This window comes from Mycteria americana, chromosome 6 (genome assembly GCF_035582795.1).
Source record: "Mycteria americana isolate JAX WOST 10 ecotype Jacksonville Zoo and Gardens chromosome 6, USCA_MyAme_1.0, whole genome shotgun sequence".
Lineage (NCBI taxonomy): Eukaryota > Metazoa > Chordata > Aves > Ciconiiformes > Ciconiidae > Mycteria > Mycteria americana.
The window spans coordinates 67,884,078-67,907,699 of record NC_134370.1 but is presented as its reverse complement, the minus strand read 5'-3'; the positions used below and the strand labels follow the sequence as shown (position 1 = coordinate 67,907,699).

General features: G+C 48.7%; 1 protein-coding gene across 1 annotated transcript in view; it reads left to right on the top strand.

Moving 5' to 3' along the window:
* The window catches only part of IGDCC4 (immunoglobulin superfamily DCC subclass member 4), a 97,909-nt gene that overhangs the window by 29,125 nt on the left and 45,162 nt on the right, over positions 1 to 23,622 (top strand). The window contains exons 2-4 of the mRNA XM_075506362.1: positions 5,911 to 6,240; positions 15,252 to 15,393; positions 21,525 to 21,658. Coding sequence (XP_075362477.1) covers positions 5,911 to 6,240; positions 15,252 to 15,393; positions 21,525 to 21,658 — 606 coding nt within the window. The remainder of the gene's footprint in view (positions 1 to 5,910; positions 6,241 to 15,251; positions 15,394 to 21,524; positions 21,659 to 23,622) is intronic.

Genomic DNA, 23,622 nt, shown 5'->3' with positions numbered 1-23,622 from the left:
GTGCCTTGAAGATTTTACAACCTTCGTTCATCCAAAACGCCTTGTTTTTTATGCCACTCAACAGGAGACTTTTTAATTTACTTCACTGGGCCTGGACACCGGAGGTGGATGGATGGCTGATGGAAGTGAGGAAATAGATGGGAGAAAAAGAACATTTTTCTCCTGGGCTGTTTTTGTGCATAATGTAGCCTAGGGGTTAGCAACACAGGAGAGGGTAAAATACTGCTGCAGAGCCTGGGTCAGAAAATATAATTTTCATGGGAACAAAATGCTTTTAACTTTCTGCATCAAAGACCCTCCATTTCGGGGCATGCTCTATGTTTGAATACATCTGCATTCCCCCAGCACTCTATGTATGTGCACATGTATGTGGTATATATCTACATGTAAGTGTGTATTTGCACATACATTTATAATCTCAAAGCTGCTACTGTCTGCCTTGGAATAGCTCAGCAGTTTGCTGGGCTTAGTGGAGTTTAGTATGAACGCTGCTGGTTATGTGGGACTGAATGGGCACAGACTGCACTGTTCCTCTCTCCTCGCAACCCACCACTCTGCTTTTGGCCCCTTTTCCCTCACAGAAGTATTTTGAGATGTTCTCAGTTGCGTTGGGTCATTTCTGGGTAGTTGGTAGACAGACGGTTTCGTGTGCTGTGATGTAAAAGCCTGCTTTGCATGTATGTGTGATGTTGCCCACTGTAGGGCAATGCTGTACAGGGTTCCCTGGCCTCAATTTAGAGATCCATGAGCTGAGAACTTCCAATTCTGCCAGGCTTTGATGCTTGAAGCTACATCCAGGAGGAGCCAAAGGCAAAAAGCTCTCCAGCTCCAAAGCACAGATCTGTAGGTGAAATACCTGCCCTGAACTGATATGTGGAAAGACCTTCTGGCTTCTGACTCAGAAGCCCACCTCCATGTTATTGTCAATGTCTGTTGGAGTAGCTGTATTTGCTGTGTGAGGCAAGTGGCTGTTCTGGCTAGTCTTCACTGCATTCATTACGGCATGACCTCTGGCAGGTAAGAGGGTGAAGGTGAGCAGGAAGCTGCACAAGCTGTGGCTGTGTGTTTAAAAAGGGTCATATCCATTTCTGTCACTATACGATGAAGAATGGAGTTTGGAAATAGTCGGCAGCTTCTGTAAGCACTTAACATTCCTGATTTCATTTGTCTTTGATCTCACTTGAAGTAATTTTACTCTCTTCTGATCCTTTCCCTTGAAGGGGCTTTTATCTCATTGTCAGGCTTGCTAATTTAGTGCAGTGTTTTGAACCAGACCTCCTCCTACGTTTCCAGAGCCTGGAAGGTATTTTTTCCTTAATCAGGAAGTGTTTATACAGTTCTTTGAACAGCTTAGGCCAAGAGTCGTAGAGGGGCTTTTTGGGATGCCAAGTCTGGGTCCTGGGCCCTGCTGCTCCAACCTCTGTACGTGCAAATCGCCTGTCCCCAAAAACCTGCAGTATTTTGGGGCCAAAAGGGCAGGAAGGAGGGCTGGATGATTTGGGACAGGTCAGAGCAGGCTGATGTCGGTTGGGGGCTTCATTTGCCCAGCTGGAAGCCTCCCTGGGCTGCATTAACTGACAGACAGCGATGGGTGGTCACATGTATTTGATCTTGTCATGGTCTTCTGCCAGGGGCTCAGTTTGAGCCCTGAGGGTTGTGAGTACATCTGGGTTTTTACTTGGCTTCTTGGTCTAGAAACATTTTTGGTGACCCTGGAATAAATGGCAGTGGTTTGAGTATGGTCACAAGCTCTCACCATCGTGTGGAGCCTGCATCGCTTGGCAATGCAGTAGACACTTGCAAGTAGAAACATACCCTGAGGTTGGTTGCTTGTAGATGGTTTCTGCTGTTACTGAGTGGATTATGTGGTTGGAACAGGTTTCCAGGAAAGGAGTGACTATTGCTCTTCAAAGATGTTGTGCAATCATGTGTTTATTGGTGTGAAGGCATGAAAGAAGGCAACCTCCTCCTGTCCGTATCCAGTGAGATGGTATTGTCGTGACCAGCTCAGCAAGTGCACCAAATATTGATGATAGCAACAGACCGCTCTGGTTGCTCATGGAGGATCCTGTGCTCCTGGTGTTAGTATGTTCCGTGGTGAGCGTGCTCCTGGGCTGTGGCAGAACAGTCGCCTGTGAAGTCCAGTTTCAAATGCATTTCCTTCCAATGGTCGTTTCTCCTCTCGTGGTATATAGCAGAGAGAGATCTGAACCAGACTGTCAGGCTTGGCGTGGGTGAGCTTTGCAGTCCGGCTCTGAGTTTTGTAACTGGCCCTTTTTTCTCTAACATACCAGCCAGAAGCTTGGATCCAGGTGGGTTTTGACTTCGGGGAAGAGAGCTGGGTGATATTTAGGGGTATAGAAACATCATCACATGTTGTTAAAAAGCAAATACTTCTGCTGTGGTGCAAAGTATGGAGCTGTCTGTTCTTACTCCACTGCAAATGAGTTGAGTTGTTTTTTAAGGGATTGAAGTTTGAGAGGCTGATAATCACTTCTTACCGACCTGTGCTGGCGTGGGAAGCTGCACTGCAGATCTCTGCTCTATTCCTGGCTGCGTGAGCCAGCCAGTTGTCCCCTCGCACTTCACCTTTTGAAGAGGAGGAGTATTTTCAGCAAAATGCCATTTTAATTGCTGTCTGAAGAAAATAGAAAATAGGACAGATATATGGGCTGTTTCCCTGCGCGATGAACAGGAGTGCCTGGCACGGAGCAGGAGCCCATGGAGAATCTGGAGGCAGGAGGACAGCCTGTGTGTGCAGTGGCAGGGGGCATGTGGGATGTCCGGCACGCAGAGCCAGCTGATTCCACGTGGCCGTGCCCACCCAGCGCTGCTGCGTTACAGGAGGGTTGGTGTTGGAGGAGGGTAAGAGTATGCACAGGCAGCGTTGGTGCCCATGATGCTGGTGCTGCACAAGAGCTGTCCGAGGCATGCTGATGCATCGCTGCTGGCGGTGATGTGTAAAGGAGGAGGCAAGGGGAAAGACTGCAAAGAGAAAGCTGGAGCCACTGGTTAAGGGGACTGACTTGTGATCTGCGTTAATTCCTTGTCTCCTCGGTTTCTACTTGCGCTTCTAAAGACAACAAATTTAAGGAAAGGTAGAGGATTAAGACTTCAGCCAACAAAGTTTCAACATCTTTTGGAATAAGCTCTGCATCGCATGCCTCAGCCTTTGCCTTAGCAGCCCTACCTCCCTGGAGGTGGTGTGTGCACACAGGCTGACTAAGCCCCGTGTGGCACGCTGCCAGGAGCAGCTGCTACGAGGAGATCCCTTCAGAGAAGTGTTTGGGTTGCTGCTCCTCCGAGGATGGGGTTTCTCACGACAGTGTTGTGGCTCTGAGTGTGCCTCCTGTCAGCTCAGCTGAGTTTTGCCTGGCCTCAGACTGTTAACCCTCTCCTGTGTTTGGCCATGTCACCTTCTGCACCTGCACCTTCTATGTTTGCTGGTAACTTGCTCTGTGCTTTATTTCTCCCTATTTCATAGTTTTCTTGTACTGGCTGTCTTGGATGGAAGGCTTCCAGTGGCAGTGTCTTTCCAGAGCATTTGGGGCAGCCTTTCAGCTTCGTGTTCCCCTACTTCTAGCCTCCTGTGGAGCCAGTGAGTGAGTTTTGTAGCTTGCTGTGATCCTCAAAGGACTAATCTTCCCTAGGAGACATGAACAGGCAGAATTGCCCTTACAGGAGGGCATTTGGTGACAGTCCCTGCATAGTGACATTCCTCAGCTTGCTCCCTGGCCTGAGGGGGCCAGGCAGCAAGGAACTTGCCAGGGCTGTGCTGCCTGACAAATCCAGAAATTACATTGCGATGCGTGCACGTTGGGAGCTTGATGGCGTCTGCCGCTCCTTGCTGTGCCTCCTTCCTGCAGACTGCGAGTTTGCAGCCCAGCAGAAGCATCCGTGCAGGGAACCCCCAAATCCAGGGACTTGCAGGCAGCTCTGCGTCAGCAGTAGCTGCCCCTTTGTAGTGGAGTACAATGCCTGGCTGTTGCACTGGCTGCGTAGCATGGTGTGAAATGGGCATCTCTGCATCCTACTGGCGTTTGGCTTTGGGAGGTGGGAGATTGTCCCTTGGACATCCTAGCGAAGATGAGGGTGCAGGGTCTGTGCAGGATCGCCTGTAACGATGGCGATCAACAGGCAGGGGATGGGCAGAATTCTTGTGTAGCCTCCTCGTCACTGAAAGGACATCGATGGCCAATGTCAAGTTCTCGGTGGTTGTTCTGCAAACCGACAATGACGGCAAACCTGACAAGTTCCCATCCCCATGGGCTTGGGTGGGCGCCGAATCAGGCCTGCGCGTGGGCAGGGTTAGGCTCTTCCTTTCAGGGGTACCTGCAGTTTCCGGCACACGCTTTGAAATAATTCCATCTCCCTGCATGTGTAATTTTGCATGTCATTGCCCCTAATTGCATGCTTAACACACACTCTTTTAAAATGCAGCCCTTTTATCAGCAGTAGGTAGTAGCAGGTTTAATAGGGTGTTTGAATTCCTATAAAATTAATCTGTAGCCTTCTGCGATAGGAGACGGGCAGGGAGCCATGTGGTTCATATCCAGTGTTGATAAACTTGTTATAGAGGCAGGAAACATTTCTGATTGGAGCAGTGACAAAATAATTTGGAGCAAAGCCATAAAAAGAGTGGATGGTTTGAGCACAGCAGAGATTGAAATTGCTGGTGTGTGGAAGCAGCGCTGCCAGCTAACATTGACTTAGTGTCTCTGGAGAACTCTAACAGCAAATGCATTTTATTAATGGCAATATTCTTTTAGGAAATGCTGAGCCTTGTTTCAGAGGTAGAGCTCTCCTACGAGTATGTGGGTTTGGAAATCGGCCAGACCAAGACCTGGTCAGGTTAGCTTGCTGCTAGTCACTGCTCTGGCCTCTGGCTGCAGCAGGCAGGTTGCCTAAGGGCTTGTTCTGGGTAAGACATGCTGTGATTGTCCATTTGCAGCTGGAATATCCTTTCTCTTCTGGTGGGGAAAATGCATCCATCCATTCTCATGTTGGATTCAGCTATATGGGATAAAACACTCAGAAACAGCAGGTCACATTTTTAGCCATTCTTTTGTTGGCTTTCCTTTGAAATGAGTCTTCCAGTACGTGAACATCAGCAGCAGACGCTGCCTTTCTGGGTTCCCAGCTGGGCTCCAGCGCTTACTGCCAGTTCCCCCCGAGGGTGTTGTAACTCATCCTGCATCTCCTCTGAAGGAGTTTGCTGCTTTGCTGACTAGATCTTGGGGCCTTGGCCTGGTCTTGTGCCTGCTTGTGCCCCTGTAGTGCTGCGCTTACTTCCTTGCCTGGGCTTTCTGACCTTGACTGCGCTCCGCCATGGCTCACTATGGCAGTCGCAGGCGGGAGCGGGACTTGCAGAGAGCACTGCTCCAACCAAGTTGTGATCGCTGGCATTGGGATACCAAGCTGGGCTTGAACATCTTTGCTTGTGCTTAGCAGTCTTGTGGGGGTCTATCAGCCTCAAAGGAGGCTCTGGTACATGGGCAGGTGAGGGGGAGCCCTCGCTTCTCGTGGGCAGCCTTGGCAGGTAAAGGAGAAGTTGGGGTCCTTTCTGCATCTTATGTGCCTGCTGCTGCTATTGCTGTCACTTCACCTTCCTCCAGTCGTTCTTCTCTGCTTTAATCCAGCACGGAAAAAGCAAGTGTGGATAGAAGGGGTGGCTGCTGGGCACCGTTGGGGGTGGCAGAGATGGTGCAGGTTGTGCTTGCAGCCCCAAGGATGTGTGATGGACAATGTAGTGCACAAGTGTAATGGGAGGTGCTGGTCACCTAACGGCTGAATGTCACCTGTTATTTCCACCCTCACTCATAGAGAACTGTGCTTCCTTTGCTGTGCAAAACTGGGATGTGATTAACCAAGGAAAGCAACCCCCACTGCAACGCTGTCTTTTCTTTGCAGGGAGGCTGTTGGAGGGGGATTCTCTGGAGCTGAGCTGTAGTGCTGGTCCTGCAAAGGTGATACTGGAGCCAAACCAGGTCGTGGTTTTGGACTGTAACCTGGCCCCTGTTGAGCAGGTGATCAATATCACATGGAAGAAGAATGGGTTTCCATTAGTGGAGCAGGAACATCTCCACGTGCTTCCGAATGGATCGCTCTTCATCTCATCCCAGGCTGTGGCAAAGGACAGTAAATACCCTGAGAGGGCTGGCGCTGAGGGTAATTACTCCTGCGTGTCTCACAGCTCCCTAGGGGCTGTCACCAGTCAAACGGCTACAGTCAGATTTTCAAGTAAGTGTTGGGGGTTTTTGTTGATTTTCTTTTTTTCCCCTCCTGGTGTCTATACAGACCATCTGCCTCCCAGAGAGTTTGAGATAAAGTGTCTATGCAGTGAAATTCTATTAATGATGTGTAGGTGGAATTTGGGATAGTCCACAAATAAGCAGTGGTGTCTTTCTGTTATCCCACTGCTAACATCCTGTGTAACTCTCCCAGGTAAGTGCCATCAGCTATACGTTAAAAACAGGACCCTTGTCACTCTCCAAAAGACAATGCTTGTTTTTGTGAGAACTCGACACTTCACAGCCCTGAGTGCAGCACCCTCTGCCTGGGGAGATGGCTGTGGAGATCTGGCTATGACAGCTCTGGCTCTCCTGGCCAAGGCTACGATGGGCTTGTTGCCCCAGTGACATAGATAAGGAGCACTGCCCAAAATCTGTGAGCACTGGCTGAAGCTAAGGGGCCGGGTGATGGGGAAGTGGTTGGGAGAAAGCACCCATTGCCTTTCCTCTGCATGAGTCACCTCTGGATGGTGTGTGCAGGAATGCACCCGCATTACTTGCGTGGGGACAGCTGGAAGGACTGGCTGTGTTTGGGACGGGGCTGCTTGCATTGGTGTGCTGTGTGCTCCCAGCTCAACTGTGCTGAGCTCTTTATCCCGTCCACACCCCAGAGGTGGCAGTGGGTGGCCTGCACCTCCATCCAGATCAGGATCTGTCCTGAGCGAAGAGTGTGGATACACTGATAAAAAGAGTTAATCACTGAGAGACAGTCAGGCGGATGTGTGTGGTCGCTTGAGGGGCAAAAAGCGCTGGAAACAAGCCAGGCTGTACTCAGGTGGTCCAAGTTCCCCTTTGTCCTTGCTCTCGGTAGCTGGCCTAGATCTTAACAGGCTTCTAGGGGCACCTACTCCTCTCCCCATTGGGAATGTCTGGTGACTTTGATGGCTTTAGTGTGTCTGAATATGGCCTTATGAAAATGATAAAGACTGTGAACGTAGCTGGGAACTGATGCACCAAGGGAGGCCTTGGGATCTTTCATCTTCACTGTGAGGTCCTGACGGACAGGATGTTGGACGTCTCCCCTTCTGATGGCTTTTGTTTGTGAAAGCTTAGCTCTGCCTTTAGCACAGTGAGTAGCGGAAGAGCAGGAGCTTAATCTTTGGCAAAGCAACTTATCTGATGAGAGCCCAGGCTGGTGACTGTAGTGAGTAGGAGTGTTGAGGCTCTCTGTGTTTTTGGTGGAGCCGAGAGGGGTACCAGGGTCCCAGCGGGGACAGATGCACTGAATGTCAGTTCCCAAACATGCTCTCTTAAAGCACAGTGCTGCTGATTTCAGGTGTGGGAGGAAAGCAGGCAAGCCAAAACAGTTTTACAATGCTTCGGTGCCAGTGAGCATGTCCCAGCACGGAAGGATGTGTCCAGCACCCTGCTTTTCAACCGCATTATGCAGCAGAAGAGAGCAGTGTGCTCAGAGCTTCTGGATAAGGAAATCTTTGTGCATCAGCATGGTCTGAAACACCTATAATGAGATCCTTCCCTCCCACAGAGACCAAACTAGACTGTGGCATTGCCTTCTACCATCATCTCTTTCTGTGTCTGACAAACCTTGCCAGGCTCCCATGGCTGGGCAGGGCAGAGCTCCTGGCCCCACGGCTGCCTCTCCTCTCTGATGCAGGTTACTGGACTGTTCTTGTCCTTGAATTTTGAACAGTGCATCTGAGTGGTGTTGGCAGTGTCAGAACTGCAGAAGGGGGATTTTGAACAGAAATGGGCAGGCAGGGCAGGGTAACCTTTTCTGACGCCTTTTTGCTAAGCTGAAGGTTCCTCTCCTGCAGTCCCAGTTCTTGGTGCTGGGCCTGAAGAGCTAGGCCCAGAGCAAATCAGGAGTCAATCAAATACTTTTCCAGCCTGCCCTGCTGTGACAGGGTGGTCTGGTCTTGTAAGAACTTGGAAAAGCTCTTCTGTAAGGAACTGAGAGCAAGTTCAACTGGGAAGCTGCAGGGAGGAGGTCATAGCCCTGAGCAGAAAGGACGTCGGCTCTGGGAACAGGCTCTAGGTCTCACACACTGGATTTAGCTGTGCACATCGGCTCAGCCGCCTCCACGTCACCGTCAGTCTCTTCTGGGTTCCCTGGTGAATAGTCAGTGCAGTTTGGGAAGGATTGTGGAGGGGACTTGGGGAGTTTGGTGCTGAGCAAGGAGTGGTGAGAGGAGGGCAGAGCCAAGGAGCTGTAGCTCCCTGAGTAGCTGGTGAATGCAGTAGGTGCCACTGGGTTTGCTCAGGTGTTCCTGCAGGCAGAATTTACCCCACGTCAGCATGGTGCAAATCTCTGAACTCCAGGGGGAACTCCAGACAATGAAGAGCAGTGCGGAGGCTGGGACAGATGGGCTGTCGACATGACAAAGAGTCTGCGGCTCCACTTGGTGTCAGGACTGTCTTGTGAGGTGAATATCTCTTTATAATGGAAGAGACGAAAGAAAGTGCTCTTCAGGCTGTTTTTCCTTTCGGTCTCTGAGAACGACACTCCAAGATCTGAACCGCTGAATCTTTGCACAGTGTTCAAGAATAAAATTCCTTTGTATTCAGAAACGGCTCCTGGAGCTGTTTTAAGTGTGTGGGTGCCAATAAATGATTCCTTGACGTACCAAACAAGTGAGGGTAGAAAATAATGCAAATACAGTAACACTTCTCTGTAGTACAGTGACTTATGTACATGTTGATGAATGCAGCTGCACAGCAGACCATCAGGGCCAAGGTGCTTTTGCACTTGCTTAGAGCTGTGGTAGGTGAAGATACAGAGTGGATGTCCTAACACCCACTTTACACTGTGGTGCATTTAACCGCTGGTACCCAAGCAGGGTGGTCCAGGTCTGCCCAAGCACGTGTTTTGGTCTGTGAGCACTGCTGTAGAAACCAGCACTCCTGATGGCAGGTGACGCTTTTGCCAGATCAGGGGAAAATCTTTGACCTTTGCAACATGTCCTCCTTTTCTGCTCAGAAAATGTTTAGCATGCAGCACCTACAGATTGCTGGTCACCCATCCTTCCTGTTCCCTCCTTTCAGTGATTTGTAGTGCCAGATAAATAGCTGGTTTCAGTATTTCATTAAGTGAAGGGATCCCTGAGGGCTGTGAAGATGGAGTCAGGGATCCTGCACACATTTAGTGTCTGGGGAGGTGGGAGACCTGGAGTAGAAAAGGTGTCATGAATCCAGGAGGATTTATTTGGCTGCTTCTGCCCCAATTCCAGCCACCCTGAATTAGGATATATTCCCTTTTAAGGGTAACTTGTGTTGAAGTTTGCACCATGCCTCTTGCCTGGTGGCAATGGTTTGTGCCTCTGTTATGCACCTGGGTTTATTGTCTGTTGTCTGACGAGTGGGAACAGTGGAAACATCTCAAAACCAAGAGACTGACTTAAATTGCCCTTCCCTTCCCCTGGATTTTTCTAGAGGAGCGTAAGTAGGTGACGCATCTCTTCACCTCTCTAGGTTTCTCCCAGAAACAGGGAATTTCAGGTGAAGTCCCTCCTTATGCGTACTCATATGTCCCCTTTTATTACCATCTGCATGGGGAAAGTGCTGCTTCTGTGGCGCACACACGCACCTGACACAACATACTCATTTCTGAATGGAGAGCAGCGAGGGAATTGATTAATGAAATGCATCTCTCGCTTCGATTTGTTTTGTGGGTTGGGCAGAAGCACTTGCTACATTAGCATTCAGCTGGTGCAAATGAGGATTGTAAAGGGCCCCCCCCCCCCCCCCCAATACGGTAGTCTATCCAAAGCTGATTACGTGTGGATGGAGTTATTCTTTGTGCTGATTGCCCTGGGCACTGCTGATCAGTAGGGACAGTAGAAGAAAACCTGTTCAGCAGGTGGGATATATTAACCCTGCCGTCATCCTGTGCTTCTGACCAGCAGTTTGTTTCCTTCCCTGAGCTGGGGGTCTATCCACAGTCCGCCATCCGCACCTCATGGCAGTGATGGCCGTGGCAAACGAAGAGGAGCGAGTCTGTGATGGCTCTTGGTGTGAGCGTGCCTCTTAAGCGGCTGATGAATTAGGTTTGTAGGTTTCTCCGAGCCCTGCGTGCTCCCATGTGGAAATACCAGGGGCGTTATTTTAGTTGTGGGAAAGTGTAGCTTTCTACCTGTTAATAACTACATTTGTGAAGATTTGTTAAAGCTGTTAATTTAGCTTAAACATTTTGTGCGAGGGAGGTTCTAGAAAATTACAGTAATTGTGACTGTCAGATGAAGACGTTTGCTGTGCCTGGAGGGAATGGGCCTGCGTTGCGTGGCTGGCAGCGAGCTGGGGAGAGGTTTCGTGTATTGTTGTACCTGGAGGGACAGGCCACAGCAGGAATCAATGCACAAAAGCTCTTGTGAGCCGCTCTCCACGAGGAGAGTGTCTCTTCTCAGTGATGCGCAATGTGTCTGGGATTTGAGGAAAGGCAAACTGGGATTTACTCTTATTTTAAGGATTTGTTTGATTTTGTGGATTAGGTGCATAGGTGAGTGAAGGACGGTGACTGTAGACAGAGCCAGGCAGGAAAACCTCTAGCAGATGAATGCACAGGCTCTGGACCATCCGCAGATGTGACTTTCGGATGCTGTTTCGAGTAGGTGGGGAACTGGCATCTGTGAAGAGGCAGGAGCAAGCCCTGTACAGGTTAGCTGGGCAGCACAGGTCCTGTGCTGCCATATGGCCCTGCAGACCGAGCACTGTTCTGGCTCTGCCTCCACCGTGCTGTCGGGCCGTGACAAATCGCTTCCATGACTTTCTGTGCATGTTTCCCTTCCACCCCCATGGCCTGTTCAGAGGTGAGCCGTTCAGAGACGGGTTGTCTGGGCGGTATATGTGATCTCAGTGGGGGCCGTGGTTGTCCCCATCTTAGAAATACCTACTAATAATTGTAAAAGATACAAAGGGCACAAGCACACGGAGAATCTGGGGGCAAAGCGCTGTGGGAGAGAGCAGCAAGCCCGTTTCAGAAGGCCAAATTCCTTGCATAGACTGCATTTTCTGCCTGGGGTGTAGTGTTGCTGGCTGGCAGTCTTTCCAAGCTCACGGCCTCCTGCACGGATCAGGCTGCTGGGAGAGGGGGAGAGTGCTGTGTTTCACCATACTGCAGTCACCCCTGGGCTCGAGGCTAAAAGCCTTGGCACATACGGCTTGGCTCCAGCTGGGTTTAACATGTCAGTGGGGAGGGAGCTGCGTGCTCCATTCCTCGAGGCACGGAGCCTGGTGCTTTGGCTTGTTGCTGAGGGCAATTTGCTGTAATGCTCTTCACCTTCTTGCCTGCAGTGGGTAATTTTTACTGAGTGGCCTATTAAGGTGTTCAGGGTAATCAGTGCAACAGGGCTGGGAGGTGTTTTGTGGCTCGGGATGGCTTTGCAAGCTAAACCCTAGCTAAGAAGTTGAAAATAATGTCGAGTATGTATCTGTCATCTTTGTTTCCCTTTTCTCCTCAAGCATCTTCTTTCCCTGCCTCCCTATGTGAAAACCTCTCACTTCACAGTACTTCTGCAGTAGTTGTTCCATCAAAATGTGTTTCTGGGAGGAGAGCAGCCCCTCGTAAGGATCCTTGTGGCCCTAGGGTGAGCAGTGTGTTGGAGCCTGTCTTGCGCTCGCTGTGACCCACACACACATTTGTGCAGTCCGTCAGAGTAGCAGGACCTGCCTTCCAGTCCTCTCCTTCCATAGCAGCCCTGCCTTGCTCTGGCCGATTCTCTTCTTTCCTCCCAGCACCAGCTGTTTGCAGCCCAGCTCTGAGCCTCAGTTGGGTTGCGCTTTAGGGGCTGGATGTGTTCTGCCTCCTCCATTCCACCCTGGTACCCCTTGGGATGAGAGAGGAGGAACACAAGGGATCACAGTATGCTGTGGTCTTGGCCACAAGCTGATGCGGAGGATGCTTGTGGAGCAGCGATGGCCTGGCCAGCAAGTCTGTCTCTGCCTGAGCCTCGCCGGTGCTGAGATCCAGGGTTCTTCTTTGGTCCTGCATCAAAGGAACCTTTTCACTGTTCTCTTGTTCTGGTGTTGCTTTCTGGGCACAAAAGATCCCTGTTCATGTTCCCTGTCCTCTCCTTCCCTGGGGAGGCTGCAGGCTGCTTCTTTCAGAGCTTGCAGAGGTGATTTTTTTCAGCCTGTCCTCAGCAATTCCCACTATCCTTATCCTGATCCTGTAAAAGGAAGATGACTGAGCTGCTCAGCCTCTGAATCCCACCCCAAGAGTTATCACGAGAAAGCACTGACAGACAAAACAGGGTTTGCTCTGCATCGCCGGAGTTGAACCTTCGGCACCCACTGAGCTCTCAGCCTTTGCTGGCTCTACCGGGGAGCTGTGACTCTGCTTGGGAAGCCTGGCTGTTCCCGTGTGCTGCTTGGAGCGGGAGGGATGCTGCGCTCCCTAATCAGGTTCGCTATTTAGTCACGCTTCTCCACATCCTAATGAGGAATCTGTCACGGGTGCATTTCTTGGCTCTTTGCTTTTGAAGAGCTGTTCTGGAGCCTGGCACAGCAGGCAGATGGGGCTGGGTGGAGGTGAACCGCAGGATCCTGTTCTCAGCAGGGAATGTCAAGCTTGCAGATGCAGGTCTGGCAGGTGATGGGGAGGAATAGCCAGCAGCCCCTTGCTTTAGGACAGGCTATTGTCTGCGTAACCCTGAGGAGCCCAGGAAGCACTGTCACCTTTTGTACCCCTTTGCACTTCATGCCAAAATGCGCAGAGGTAAGCCTGGCTTGCTAAATGTCCTGCATCTCTTACCAAACTGTACAAAATATACATGCATGGAGCCGTGAGGGGAGCGCAAAGACAGCGGGGAGCTGCCCGCTGGGATTTACGGAGCCTTTTCACCGCTGTTGGTGACAGCGGCACTGCTGTTCGTGCACACCATGTGCTACTTAGGTTCTCCGGTCTCTGAAGACTGGTCTAAAGCTGCTGTAAACTTGGGGGTCTCATTGTATCAGCTTAGATGATGCCATTTAATAAACAAAAAGAAGAGAGACAGGTGACCTGACATGAAGAGGATGGAACAGAAATGCCTACAGATTGTGTCTTTTTAGAAGGATTCCTGCCTCCCATCGTGACCTTTCCGGGTACATGACCCTTCAGAGCCTGCCAAAGCATTCTCATTTACACTTGTAGGATGAAAAGAGAGTAACGGGAAAGAGCATTAAGGATATCTGCTGCCCAGAGAAGGTTGTTTTGATGGTGCCATCCTGAATGTGTGCTGGCATTTGATGGATTTTCTTTTAAACTCTTGGGCTCAGCAAGTTTTATTAACGTGAGCTTAAAAGATTTTGCAATCTGTAGAAATTACTCTGTGTTGAAGTGGTCTAACAGTGTATATTTGAAAATACTAAAGCAGTTGGCTGAATTGGGGCCTTGCATATTAATGTCTTTTTTCAGATTTTTCCAGGAAAACATTTTTCATTGCCATTTGTATTGAATTGAAAAACTAGACTTGGCGGACAGCTGGTGGGAGAATTCAGTCTGCTACAGTAGTCTCCGCTACATTGCGGAGAGCAATGAGTTCCTTTAAACATGTGATAACTATTTAAATTAAAGAAAAATACTAACGACAGCTGAGAGTACGCTGAGGTTAAGGGTCGTGTAAAAGCATTTAATTTTCAAAACTGTACGTACTTTCTCAAGCTAACACTGCAACAAAGTGTGTATGTGTGTGCATGTATGTTTGTGTGTTCATGTGTGATGCAAAGAAAACTTCAGTTTTGGAGCCCTATAAAATCCAAAGCAATGATGGATATTCTTGGGAAGCGGTGGTGAGACAAGCACATAATTGTGTTGGAGGACCAAAAGGTCACTTGGGGTCCTTATAAGCACAGCGCTGTGCTTGGGCAGCAATCAAGCCTGTTTTCTGGCAGAAATTTATGTTTATTGTGCCACGTTCAGGATTTCTGGCACTTGTGTTACAGCATTGCTGGATGAATTTGTACTGCAGGGTGGGTTTAGCAGAAAAGGCAGTTTAACAGAGACTTATTGAAAGCAGGAGCCAGTTCTTCTGGTGGAGAAGAATACAGCTTTCCACCCCCATCAAGGAGCCTGCATGCATATTCAAAACTCCACCGTGTGACTGAGATGCCTTCGGGTTATGCTATTGATAGGACAGATGCTGACAGCCCCAGGGGGAGGCTTTCTGTTCAGCTGAAGTCAGCGGCGTTTTGCTGCGTGCGTGGAAGGGGAGAAAGATCAGGCAGCGCGTATGAATGATGGGAAGGGTGCGGTCCAAGAGCAATCACGAACGTTAGTGCTTTGTCTCCGAAGCAAGTTCAGCCTCTCTAGTATAGAAAGAAGCATATAGGCAGGGGTGAGCCTTGAAGAGCAAACAAGCGTCCTGCCATGTATGAAACCCGTCCTCCTCCACTTAGCAAGGTGGCTGTGTCTGTATTCCCTTGGCTGCATCTCATCTGCTGGAGTAGGATGAAGTTGGTTTCTGCAGGCAAAGCTGTTCACTACGGAGAAGGAGGATCGTAACTCTTACGGCCTCTTGCCCTGGTCTCCAGCATTGCCAGCCTGCGGGCGGTTGTTTTGTGTAAGTAACTTGACATCTGGCTTTGTTCTTCCTCTTGCCTTGTTTTAATTTCCTGTGGCTGCGGGAGTGCCGCAAGGCAAGGGGAAACTCTCGTCTCTCAGGGTTGTGGCATTTCCCCTCTTCTTTTTCTCATTCTACATGTCCTTCCCAAATGGAGCAAGTGAACAACAGATAAGGAAGCAATTTAGGAAGGCAACTGCTGAAACCCAGTAATTGCCTGTCTTTTCTCTCACACTGTTGCCTTAAAGGAGAAAATGAGGCAAGAAGCAAATTTGCACATTGAAAACTTTCAGTTACTGTTGGTAGGACTGCTGAGGGTCTATAGGGCATGGGAAAGTGAGGAATTACATTTCAGGCTATCTGTAAGAGAGAAGAGCCTTCCTCTTAACTCATGCATCATAACAGGTTTGCATTTCTCAGCAGAAACCCTGAGTTACTAACTTTCCTTCCCTTCTTCTTTCCCCAGCATTATCACGCTTTTTCCAACAGCCGGAGTCGCAGACAGTGGAAGAAAATGGCATGGCCCGATTTGAGTGTCGGATCGAAGGACTGCCCTCCCCTGTCATCACATGGGAGAAGGACCAAGAAGCTGTTCCAGCAGAACCCAGGTGATGCCCTGATTGCTTTCCTGAGTTAGCTTGAAAAAAGGCAAAACAAAACCTGACCATTTAGGATGTGGAAATCCTTCATAAAAAGGTAGAATGAAGAGAGAGATAATAGACCAGCTTTGGACCTAATAATTAAGTGATGTAAGAGGAGGTGTTCAAGGGGCCCATGCAAACAGGTCCATAAAACACCTAAATAAAATTAACTTTTCCCCAACATCCAACCCACCAAAAAAAAAAAAGAGCCCTTTTTTACTACTGATCTCTTGTTCTTTGAGGTGCTGGAACGTGTCCAGAGCAGGGCAACAAAGCTGGTGAAGGGTCTAGAGCACAAGTCCTATGAGGAGCAGCTGAGGGAACTGGGGTTGTTCAGCCTGGAGAAAAGGAGGCTCAGGGGAGACCTTATCCCTCTCTACAACTGTCTGAAAGGAGGGTGTAGCGAGGTGGGGGTCGGTCTCTTTTCCCAAGTAACAAGCAATAGGACAAGAGGAAATGACCTCAAGTTGCGCCAGGGGAGGTTTAGATTGGATATTAGGAAAAATTTCTTCACCAAAAGGGTTATCAAGCATTGGAACAGGCTGCCCAGGGAAGTGGTGGAGTCACCATCCCTGGAAGTATTTAAAAGCCGTGTAGATGTGGTGCTTAGGGACATGGTGTAGTGGTGGACTTGGTAGTGTTAGGTTAATGAGTGGACTCAATGATCTTAATGGTCTTTTCCAACCTAAATGATTTTATGATTCTGGAACCTTTGCCATGACGGACCAAGTGCTCACTCTATAAAAGATAAGTTTCAAGGAAATGAAGGCTAGAAATGGGCTGATAAACAAAGTAATAGAGACTCGAGCCTCAGTTCTCCAGTGGCCTGGAAAGTCTGTATGCAAAGATGCATGATTTCAGCACCGTTTACATCAGCCATTTACTCCTCATCCAGTGCGTTGGAGGGAAACCAAGAAGAGTATGCAGAAGGGCAGGCAGCAGCATAAAAGTGAATAGTGAAACTTGAAATTGTGCTAGAATTTCAGAACCTGCACCCTGCGAAGGCCTGTGTGTGTCTGGAACAGGGCATAGCAGGCTGCAGTGTGGGCTGCCTTCGGCTTGTCCTCTTGTGTGAAGTTAAGTGAGGTAGAAGTCTCTGGGGGATTGGGGCCTGGCGTGAGGGGTATTTCTGCAGCTGACTGTGGGGGTACAGCACTGGGGGTACTGGGCATACCAACTGAACTCTGTGATGTGTTTTTTCTTTCATTTTGGTCACGGTTTTAGAGACAGTCGTTTTCTTCAGTGTTTTCCCGCAGAGATTTGTCTCACGGTTAATGATTCTTCTAGAGCACTGTGTGTGCTCAGTAACCTGGGAGGTCTTTCGGTTTGTTTTATTCCCATATTTAGAGGTCATCTAGTAAAAGACCCTGAATTTTCTTTTTTGTGGGAAAGGATAAGAGTCCTGCAGCATGACACCTTTTCCTTAATGAAAGTCAGTTACAGGCATGAGAAGAGGATAAACGATTAGCTGGCTGTTAGTTGGTCCGTAGATGTCACTCCTGCAGGGGATCAGTGACTGCATTGTCCTTTAGTTCTTAAAAACTCATTTTCTGTTCTGCAGAAGGAGCTGTTTCCCTCCCAGGGAAGTTGAGCCGAGAGGAAGGAAAGAGGGGTGGAGTAAGGTTTAGGAATAATTTTGCAGCAATGACTGTTTCTGTAAGGATAACCACGTATATCCTTAAGTCTGAAGTGTGGCATCTAAAGGTTTATAGGAGGCTGTTGCTTTGTAATGAGAAGAAAATTAATTAATAAAAAAAGAAAGGAAAAAAAAAAAAAACAAAAAAGAAGGGATTGCGGAGGAAAGTGTGCCATAAATAGGGCAATGGCTTTTTAATGAGACAGCTCAATGGATGTTGTGAAATTACTTGCTCAGAGATTGCTTTCAACATGGGCAGCCTGAAAATTGTTTTCCTTGTAAAAGCCAGACCATAATCTCTGGCTGCAGATCTTGCTTTTTAAATCATGTTTTAGCTAATATGCTTTTTCAGAAGGATTTGCTTTTTTGTTGTTGTCTAGTTGTTGTTGTTGGATTTAATGTTACCAGCTTTCGAAGGAATTAAGTGAATTCCAGGAAACATTGGCTGCCAACCAGAGCTCTCTGTTATCCTTACCCCATCATGCCTAAGGACCAGATCTCGGGCCAGCCTCTGATTACTGTGGACTCCCTCCTGTGCACACATCTGATGAACCTGTGAAAATGCAATCGTTTGGATAGGTAGGCAACAGGATGATGATTTTATATTCCAGAATAGCGAGATTAGGTGTATGTACAAAATCAGGCTCTGGGGCTATAGATAGGACCCTTGAGATAATGCTACTACATCAGTGTTTATGATTTATTTTAAGAGGGATAGAATAAAATCATGGCAAGCTGATATTGCTTTTTATTTTTTCCTTTTTCTTTTTTTTCTTTTGTATCTTTTTTATCTTGATCTTGCCTTTGGGCACTCTCTTTGGCCTTTGCTCTTGGATGCAGGTTCTAGCATGGTGCCACCTCGAAGGTGCTGAAGGCTGAGCTTAAAAAATATGTAGACAACCCAAAGGGTAGAGAAGTGCTTATTGATGTTTTCAGAATACCTTTCCTGCCCTGCTGAAGTTCAGGACAAAAATCTAACTTTCATATGTGAGTAAGGCACAGAAGTATTTTGCAGTTCTGGCTCTGAAGTACTTTTAAAAAACATGGTCTTAAATCTGCAGCAATGCTGAGAGGTGGCTTGCAGGATTTCTCTAGATTGCAGTTGCTTTGGGGTGTGTGCTACATCTCTTGGCGTAATCTCTTCTCTGTTTTAGGTGCTGGCTGGGTTTCATACCAGGCTCCAAATTGCTGTTTATTTTCTCTAGAGGCAAGATGAGTACTTGCTAGGAACTGGAGGTCTTTGGAGGTCTGCACACGAACACATACCCTACAGATCACATGGTCTGCAATCACAATACCTTTTTCCACATTTTGGCTAAGTGAGGGTTTTATCTGTGTGGAGAGTTTGCTTCTGTCATGTGTCAAGAGTTCTTACAGCCTTAATACAGTTCACGTTCACATACAGGGCTCTTGAGCTGTGAGCAAAAGGGCTTGCAGGCTTTTAGTCTGCAACGAAGCTGCAGGTTCCTAACTTGTCCTGAGGACTGGTGCTTTCATCTACTTTGTATACCTTCAAAAGGCTGTGAGAAAGGGTGTGCTAGCAGTTTACTGGGGAGAAAGTAAGAAAGGGAGTTGGAGTGTTAATGCCGGAATATTCTCCGCTATACACACAGCATAGCACACTGAGCTGTAGGGTTGCAAGGGTTGGATGCGAGGCAGCAGTGCTTGATTTCAGTTCTTGAGCACCGCCCTTGTAATCGTCACTGAAGAGGTGAGCAGCCGTCGGCCCCCCTGTGCTCTCTTCTCTGCCCCTGCTCTCAAGTATGAGTCTGCTTGGGGAGGAGCAGAGCGGGGAACAGCTACACGCTTGTGCCCTGTTGCTCTTGCAGCTTGCTGCCTTCTGTGCCCATAGTAGGTGGGCCCTGGTCTGAGTGTGCTGCCCTTTAACCAGCTACCTGCTGCAAGCAGGGTCTGGCCTCTCGCCCCCATTCAAGGCAGTCTCCTGTGGGATCCTGGCCCTATGGCCGTCAACAGCAAAACTCCTCAGACTGCTGAGGTGCCAGCATTTCTGTTTCTCCCAGGGCCTTTGTCTACCTGTCCTTTGGTTTTTGTTTTCTGCTTAGTTCGTAGCGAAGGTGAGCAGACAAAGATCTGCCCTTTATGTGGAAGAAAAGCTAGTGCCAACTGTCTGCTCTGAATCTTCAGGCAAACTTAGCTTCCTTGCCGAGAGCCTGGATATGGAGCAAAATGCCCTTGCAGGCTGCCTGGAGGCTTCTAGTCCAGGGCTGCTGGGAGCCTGAAGAGCTGGAGGCTTTGTGAGCAACTGGGAGGAAATTGTGGGTAGAGAAATCCTGCCTTTCTTCCCTCCTTGCTTCCCTGGGAGAGCAGTGCTCACCTCTGTCGTGCTTTCCCAACAGGACGTACTGCATTAAGTAGATCTCTCTACTGCTGGCCTCGCCGAAGAGACCATCTTGAGCTACGTGTTGATTGAGTCTCCCCACTCGCTCCCCCTTGCCTCCAGCTCCTGCTCTATTTAGAAACACAGTGGCTTGTTTTCTGCCCTCAAGAGCAGCTGAGTGTGTTGGCTGAGCGTGACCGTGGACATGGTGCTGAGCAACCTGGTCTAGCTGACCCCCCTCTGAGAGCAGAAAGACTATAGACAATTTTGAGAGGTGCTTCCCAGCCTCAGTGAATCTGTGATACATAATTGGAGTGTCTTTTTGTGGCTGGGAGATGCCTTGCCTAGTGTTTGAAATATGTTGATATTAATTACAGACTCAAATAGCAGATGCACGACAAAAATAAATATTATCGCAGTGGGAGGCTTTCCCTCCGCAGAGCTGAGAGGATGCAAATATTTGTTGTCTTTCTCCTGAGTCCTGATGAAGCATTCTGATGAGGGCTTTCTGGGTACCACCTCCTCTGAGGTCTCTGGAGCCTGATCCTCAGAAAAATGTCTTTGTAAGTAGCGGGAGCATGGCTTTAGGGATGTGGGGCAGTTGCCCTTGTGTATGTGGGAAGCTTCAGCAAGGCTGTGTCCATGAATCAGGCTGTAGGATTGTGCCAGTAGAGGCAGCATGGTCACCGGAGGAGCTCTGTTAGCTCTTCTGTTTCTTCATCAGCTGTGAAGAGGACAAGAAGTGATGAGCTCAGATTGCAGCAACTGAGGTCCAGGATAGGTGCTAGACTCGCAGCAGGGATATTTGTCTCTGGAACAGACTGCTTAGGGCAGGGGAGGTATTTCCATTACTGGAGATTTAGGATAAATGTTTGCAGGAGCAGGTGTGCTGTTGGTGACCAAGGCTTGAACACAGGATGGGTGATCTCTTAAGGTCCTCCTGGTTCCATCACCCTTGCTCATGACACTCCAGCTGTCTCAGCACCTGGAGAACCACAGTTCTAATTATCGGGCATACTTATTGGGATCTTTGTGGATGGAAGGACTGGCATTCATGGTTATAACTTGTCTTTGTGCTGTTCCTGTGGAATAGCTGCTATCCCTCCCCTTAGCAATTGCCTTTGAATGTGTCCTCCTCATAATGAAGACTGATAACCCAGAGCTGCCTGTCAAAGCTCAGCAGCTCTGTTTATAGAGGCTTGCAATTAAAAATGGATCTCATATATAATTAAAAAGGATCACGTAGGCTTTGTGTCTTGCATTCAAGAATAAAGAGGCTGCCATCTAGGAATCCAGGCAGAAAATGGAGATGCTGACAGCCAGCTCCTACTTTTATGCTAATTGCTAATCATCTGCTTTGTTCAGTCGAATGCAGCAAGGATTGTGTTCACGTTGTGAGCCATGTAGCCATTTCACTCCATGGAAGTGTTGCCCAGTAGCACCCCATGGGCAAATGGGGGGGATACTGAATGCCCGGCTGTAAGGTTGTCAGCTTGTGAAAGCCAGAACCTCTTGGAAGAACAAAAGCACTCAACACAACCAGGAATGGTGCAGCTTCGGGCGGTTGTGTCCTCACTGCTTTGGGCCATGAAGGTGTAGCTGTGTATCAGTTGGTCCCTTCATGTACTTGAGGTGCAGCAGGAAAAAGATGATGTTGAGACTTCTTTGCAATGTATTTTTTCTCCGTTTACCAAACCTTTGTGAAAAGCAAGTGGTGAAGCTGGCTGAAGTGTGTGCGAAGGCACTTGTACACTTGGAGATGTCTACAAATCTGCATGAAGAAATGTGTATGTGTGTATGTAGTTGTTTTATACTATACAGTTGGCTTGTAGCAGCAACGCCTTGTTGGTCTGGTCTCCGAAAAGCAGATCCTATGTTGTGAAAACTCCAGTGCCGCAGGTACCAGCAGGTACAGACCTTTTCAAGAATCACCAGCTGGGTGGCTCAAAGGTTTGTCGGTCCCACTCTGTTGTGATTACCAGGGTCTGTACATGATACCTATGCACATGAAAAAGAAGTGATAAAAGGGCTTTGAGTTGATCAATAGCTCAGGTAAGGCATAGCCTGTCTCACACTCTTCCTTTTGGTCACTTAGGTTTATAACTCTTCCTTTTGGTCACTTAGGTTTATAACTCTTCCAAATGGTGTCCTCCAAATCGTGGATGTGCGGGAGAGTGATGCTGGGGCTTACCACTGCGTGGCAACCAACGCTGCCCGAAAACGCTACAGCAATGATGCAGTCCTCAGTGTCCTGAAAGGTAAGGTGCAGGCAGGAGTGTGTTGGGCTGGGCACATCTGCCAGGTAGCCATTGTGTGTGATGGCAAGCTGAGCTGAAATACCAGTGATAATCTCTCCTGCTGGTGTGGCTTTGCACATGGCAGGCTTTGGTTAAAACCTGCAGAGAAGGCATTTTATTAAAGATTTCTCTTTACTCTGATGGGTTAAGCAGTCTGGGTTGGGAGGTATTGCCGCCTGGGAGTCACAGCTGGCTGCTCTGCTCGGCCCCAGGACTAGGCAGCCAACATTAATAATAGGGTTGTTTCTCTCTGTGCCAAGGGATTTTTTTGCAGGTGGATTGTAGCAGCAAGTGGATTTTAACAGCCCTAGACTCCTTTATGTTCTGGGGTTCTTAGAAGGGGTCAGGCACCCTGCTTGCACCTTGGGGAAGTGCAGGTTGTTGCGATCTTATCTTCAGTGGCCTTGGATGGCAAGACAAGCAAAGGCTGGCACAGACAGAGGAAGACACTTGCCCAAGATAGCAAGAGAAACAGTTGGAGGCTGGAATAGTTGGCAGGGCTGTGTCCCTGGGTTGCCTCGCAGGGTCCAGAGGAGGTTAGGCACAGTGACATCTGACTTGCATTCTGTGTCCGTGTTGCTGGCTCTTTGCTGAGCTGTTGGGTAGGCTTCAGAGATCTTTTTGTCGTATTTGGGAACAGCCTCAGCTGGGATTTCTTCTGGTGACACAGGCTGTTGGAGCAAGGCTTTGGATGTGAGCTGTCCTTTGCCTCCCAATCTGGGCCTCAGTCTCTTAGTGCATTTTTCTCTGTAAACCAAGAGCACAGTGGGCAAGTCTGGACATGAGAATGTAGCTGAGAGCATGCAGTGTGGGGTCTCCAGACTCCAGCATCCTTCCCAGCACGCCTGGCTGCCTCCCCAGTATTGTATAATCCCTGTCCTGCAAGTGGGCAAACTCACCAGGGCTGGGAGTCTGGCTGAGCTGTCCCTTCTCTCGGGACAGTGCCCCCCTGCCACGTCGGTCTCCTGTTCATGCCGACCCCAGTAGGCAGCTTTAACCTTGAAAGCTCTGAAATCCTTCCCAGACCCTTTTGTCTTTGTTTAGGATTGTGTTGCTTGGCATTCTGCTACCAATGTATTTTCACAGAGATGGCTTTGCTGTTCATCCATCAGCAGGGAGTATAATTAACTGTGGAGCCTGAGAATACACCTCTGATCAATGGATTGTGTCGTGGAGGTAATCTGTGTGGAATCTGAGGAGAATTTGTGAGGGGTTGAATGCTCTGTATCTAATTGCCAGCCCCTGCCAGATCCTCTGTGTGCTTAATGAAGCACAGAGGTGAGGGGAGCGCTTGCTATGGGCCGTTCCACGCTCCAGAGACAGCTCCCATGTTGGGTCTGGTTTGCTATTGATCAAGCTACAAAGGTGAATATGCTGTCCTTGGCATCATAACTCATTCTGCATAATAGTATCTTGTAACTCTGCAATGTTTAATCTGCTTTGCAAATGCAGGCAATGGAAGAGGTTAAATGGGAAGCGTTCCTTCTGGAGCACCAGCCGGCCTGAGCAGATTTCTGCCTGGAGTTCTCACCCAAATCTCGCTTCTGCAGCACTACACCACCCGCTGGCTGCAAAAACAAATATGCGAGGTTGAGTTTTTCACCAGATTGAGCTGATAGTGATGAAAAACATGCCTGTTAAATCTCTGGGGTTTTTTTATAATTGGGGAGAAGTATCTCTGAGGCAGATGGGAAACTGCAGTGACCTATGCAGGCTGCAAACTCCTCCATGAGTGACTGGCATGGTATTGATCCTTTTTTGTTTCAGCACTTTACCTTCAGAGGCACATTTTTGGATGCCTGGATGGGCTTGAGGAGTCTTTTCCTCCCTGTTCAGAAGCAGCTGATAGTAGCTGGAGTGAACTGGTCAGGCAGAAATCCTTTGCCGGTTGTAAAAAATAAAACCAAACTAAATCAAAACAAACA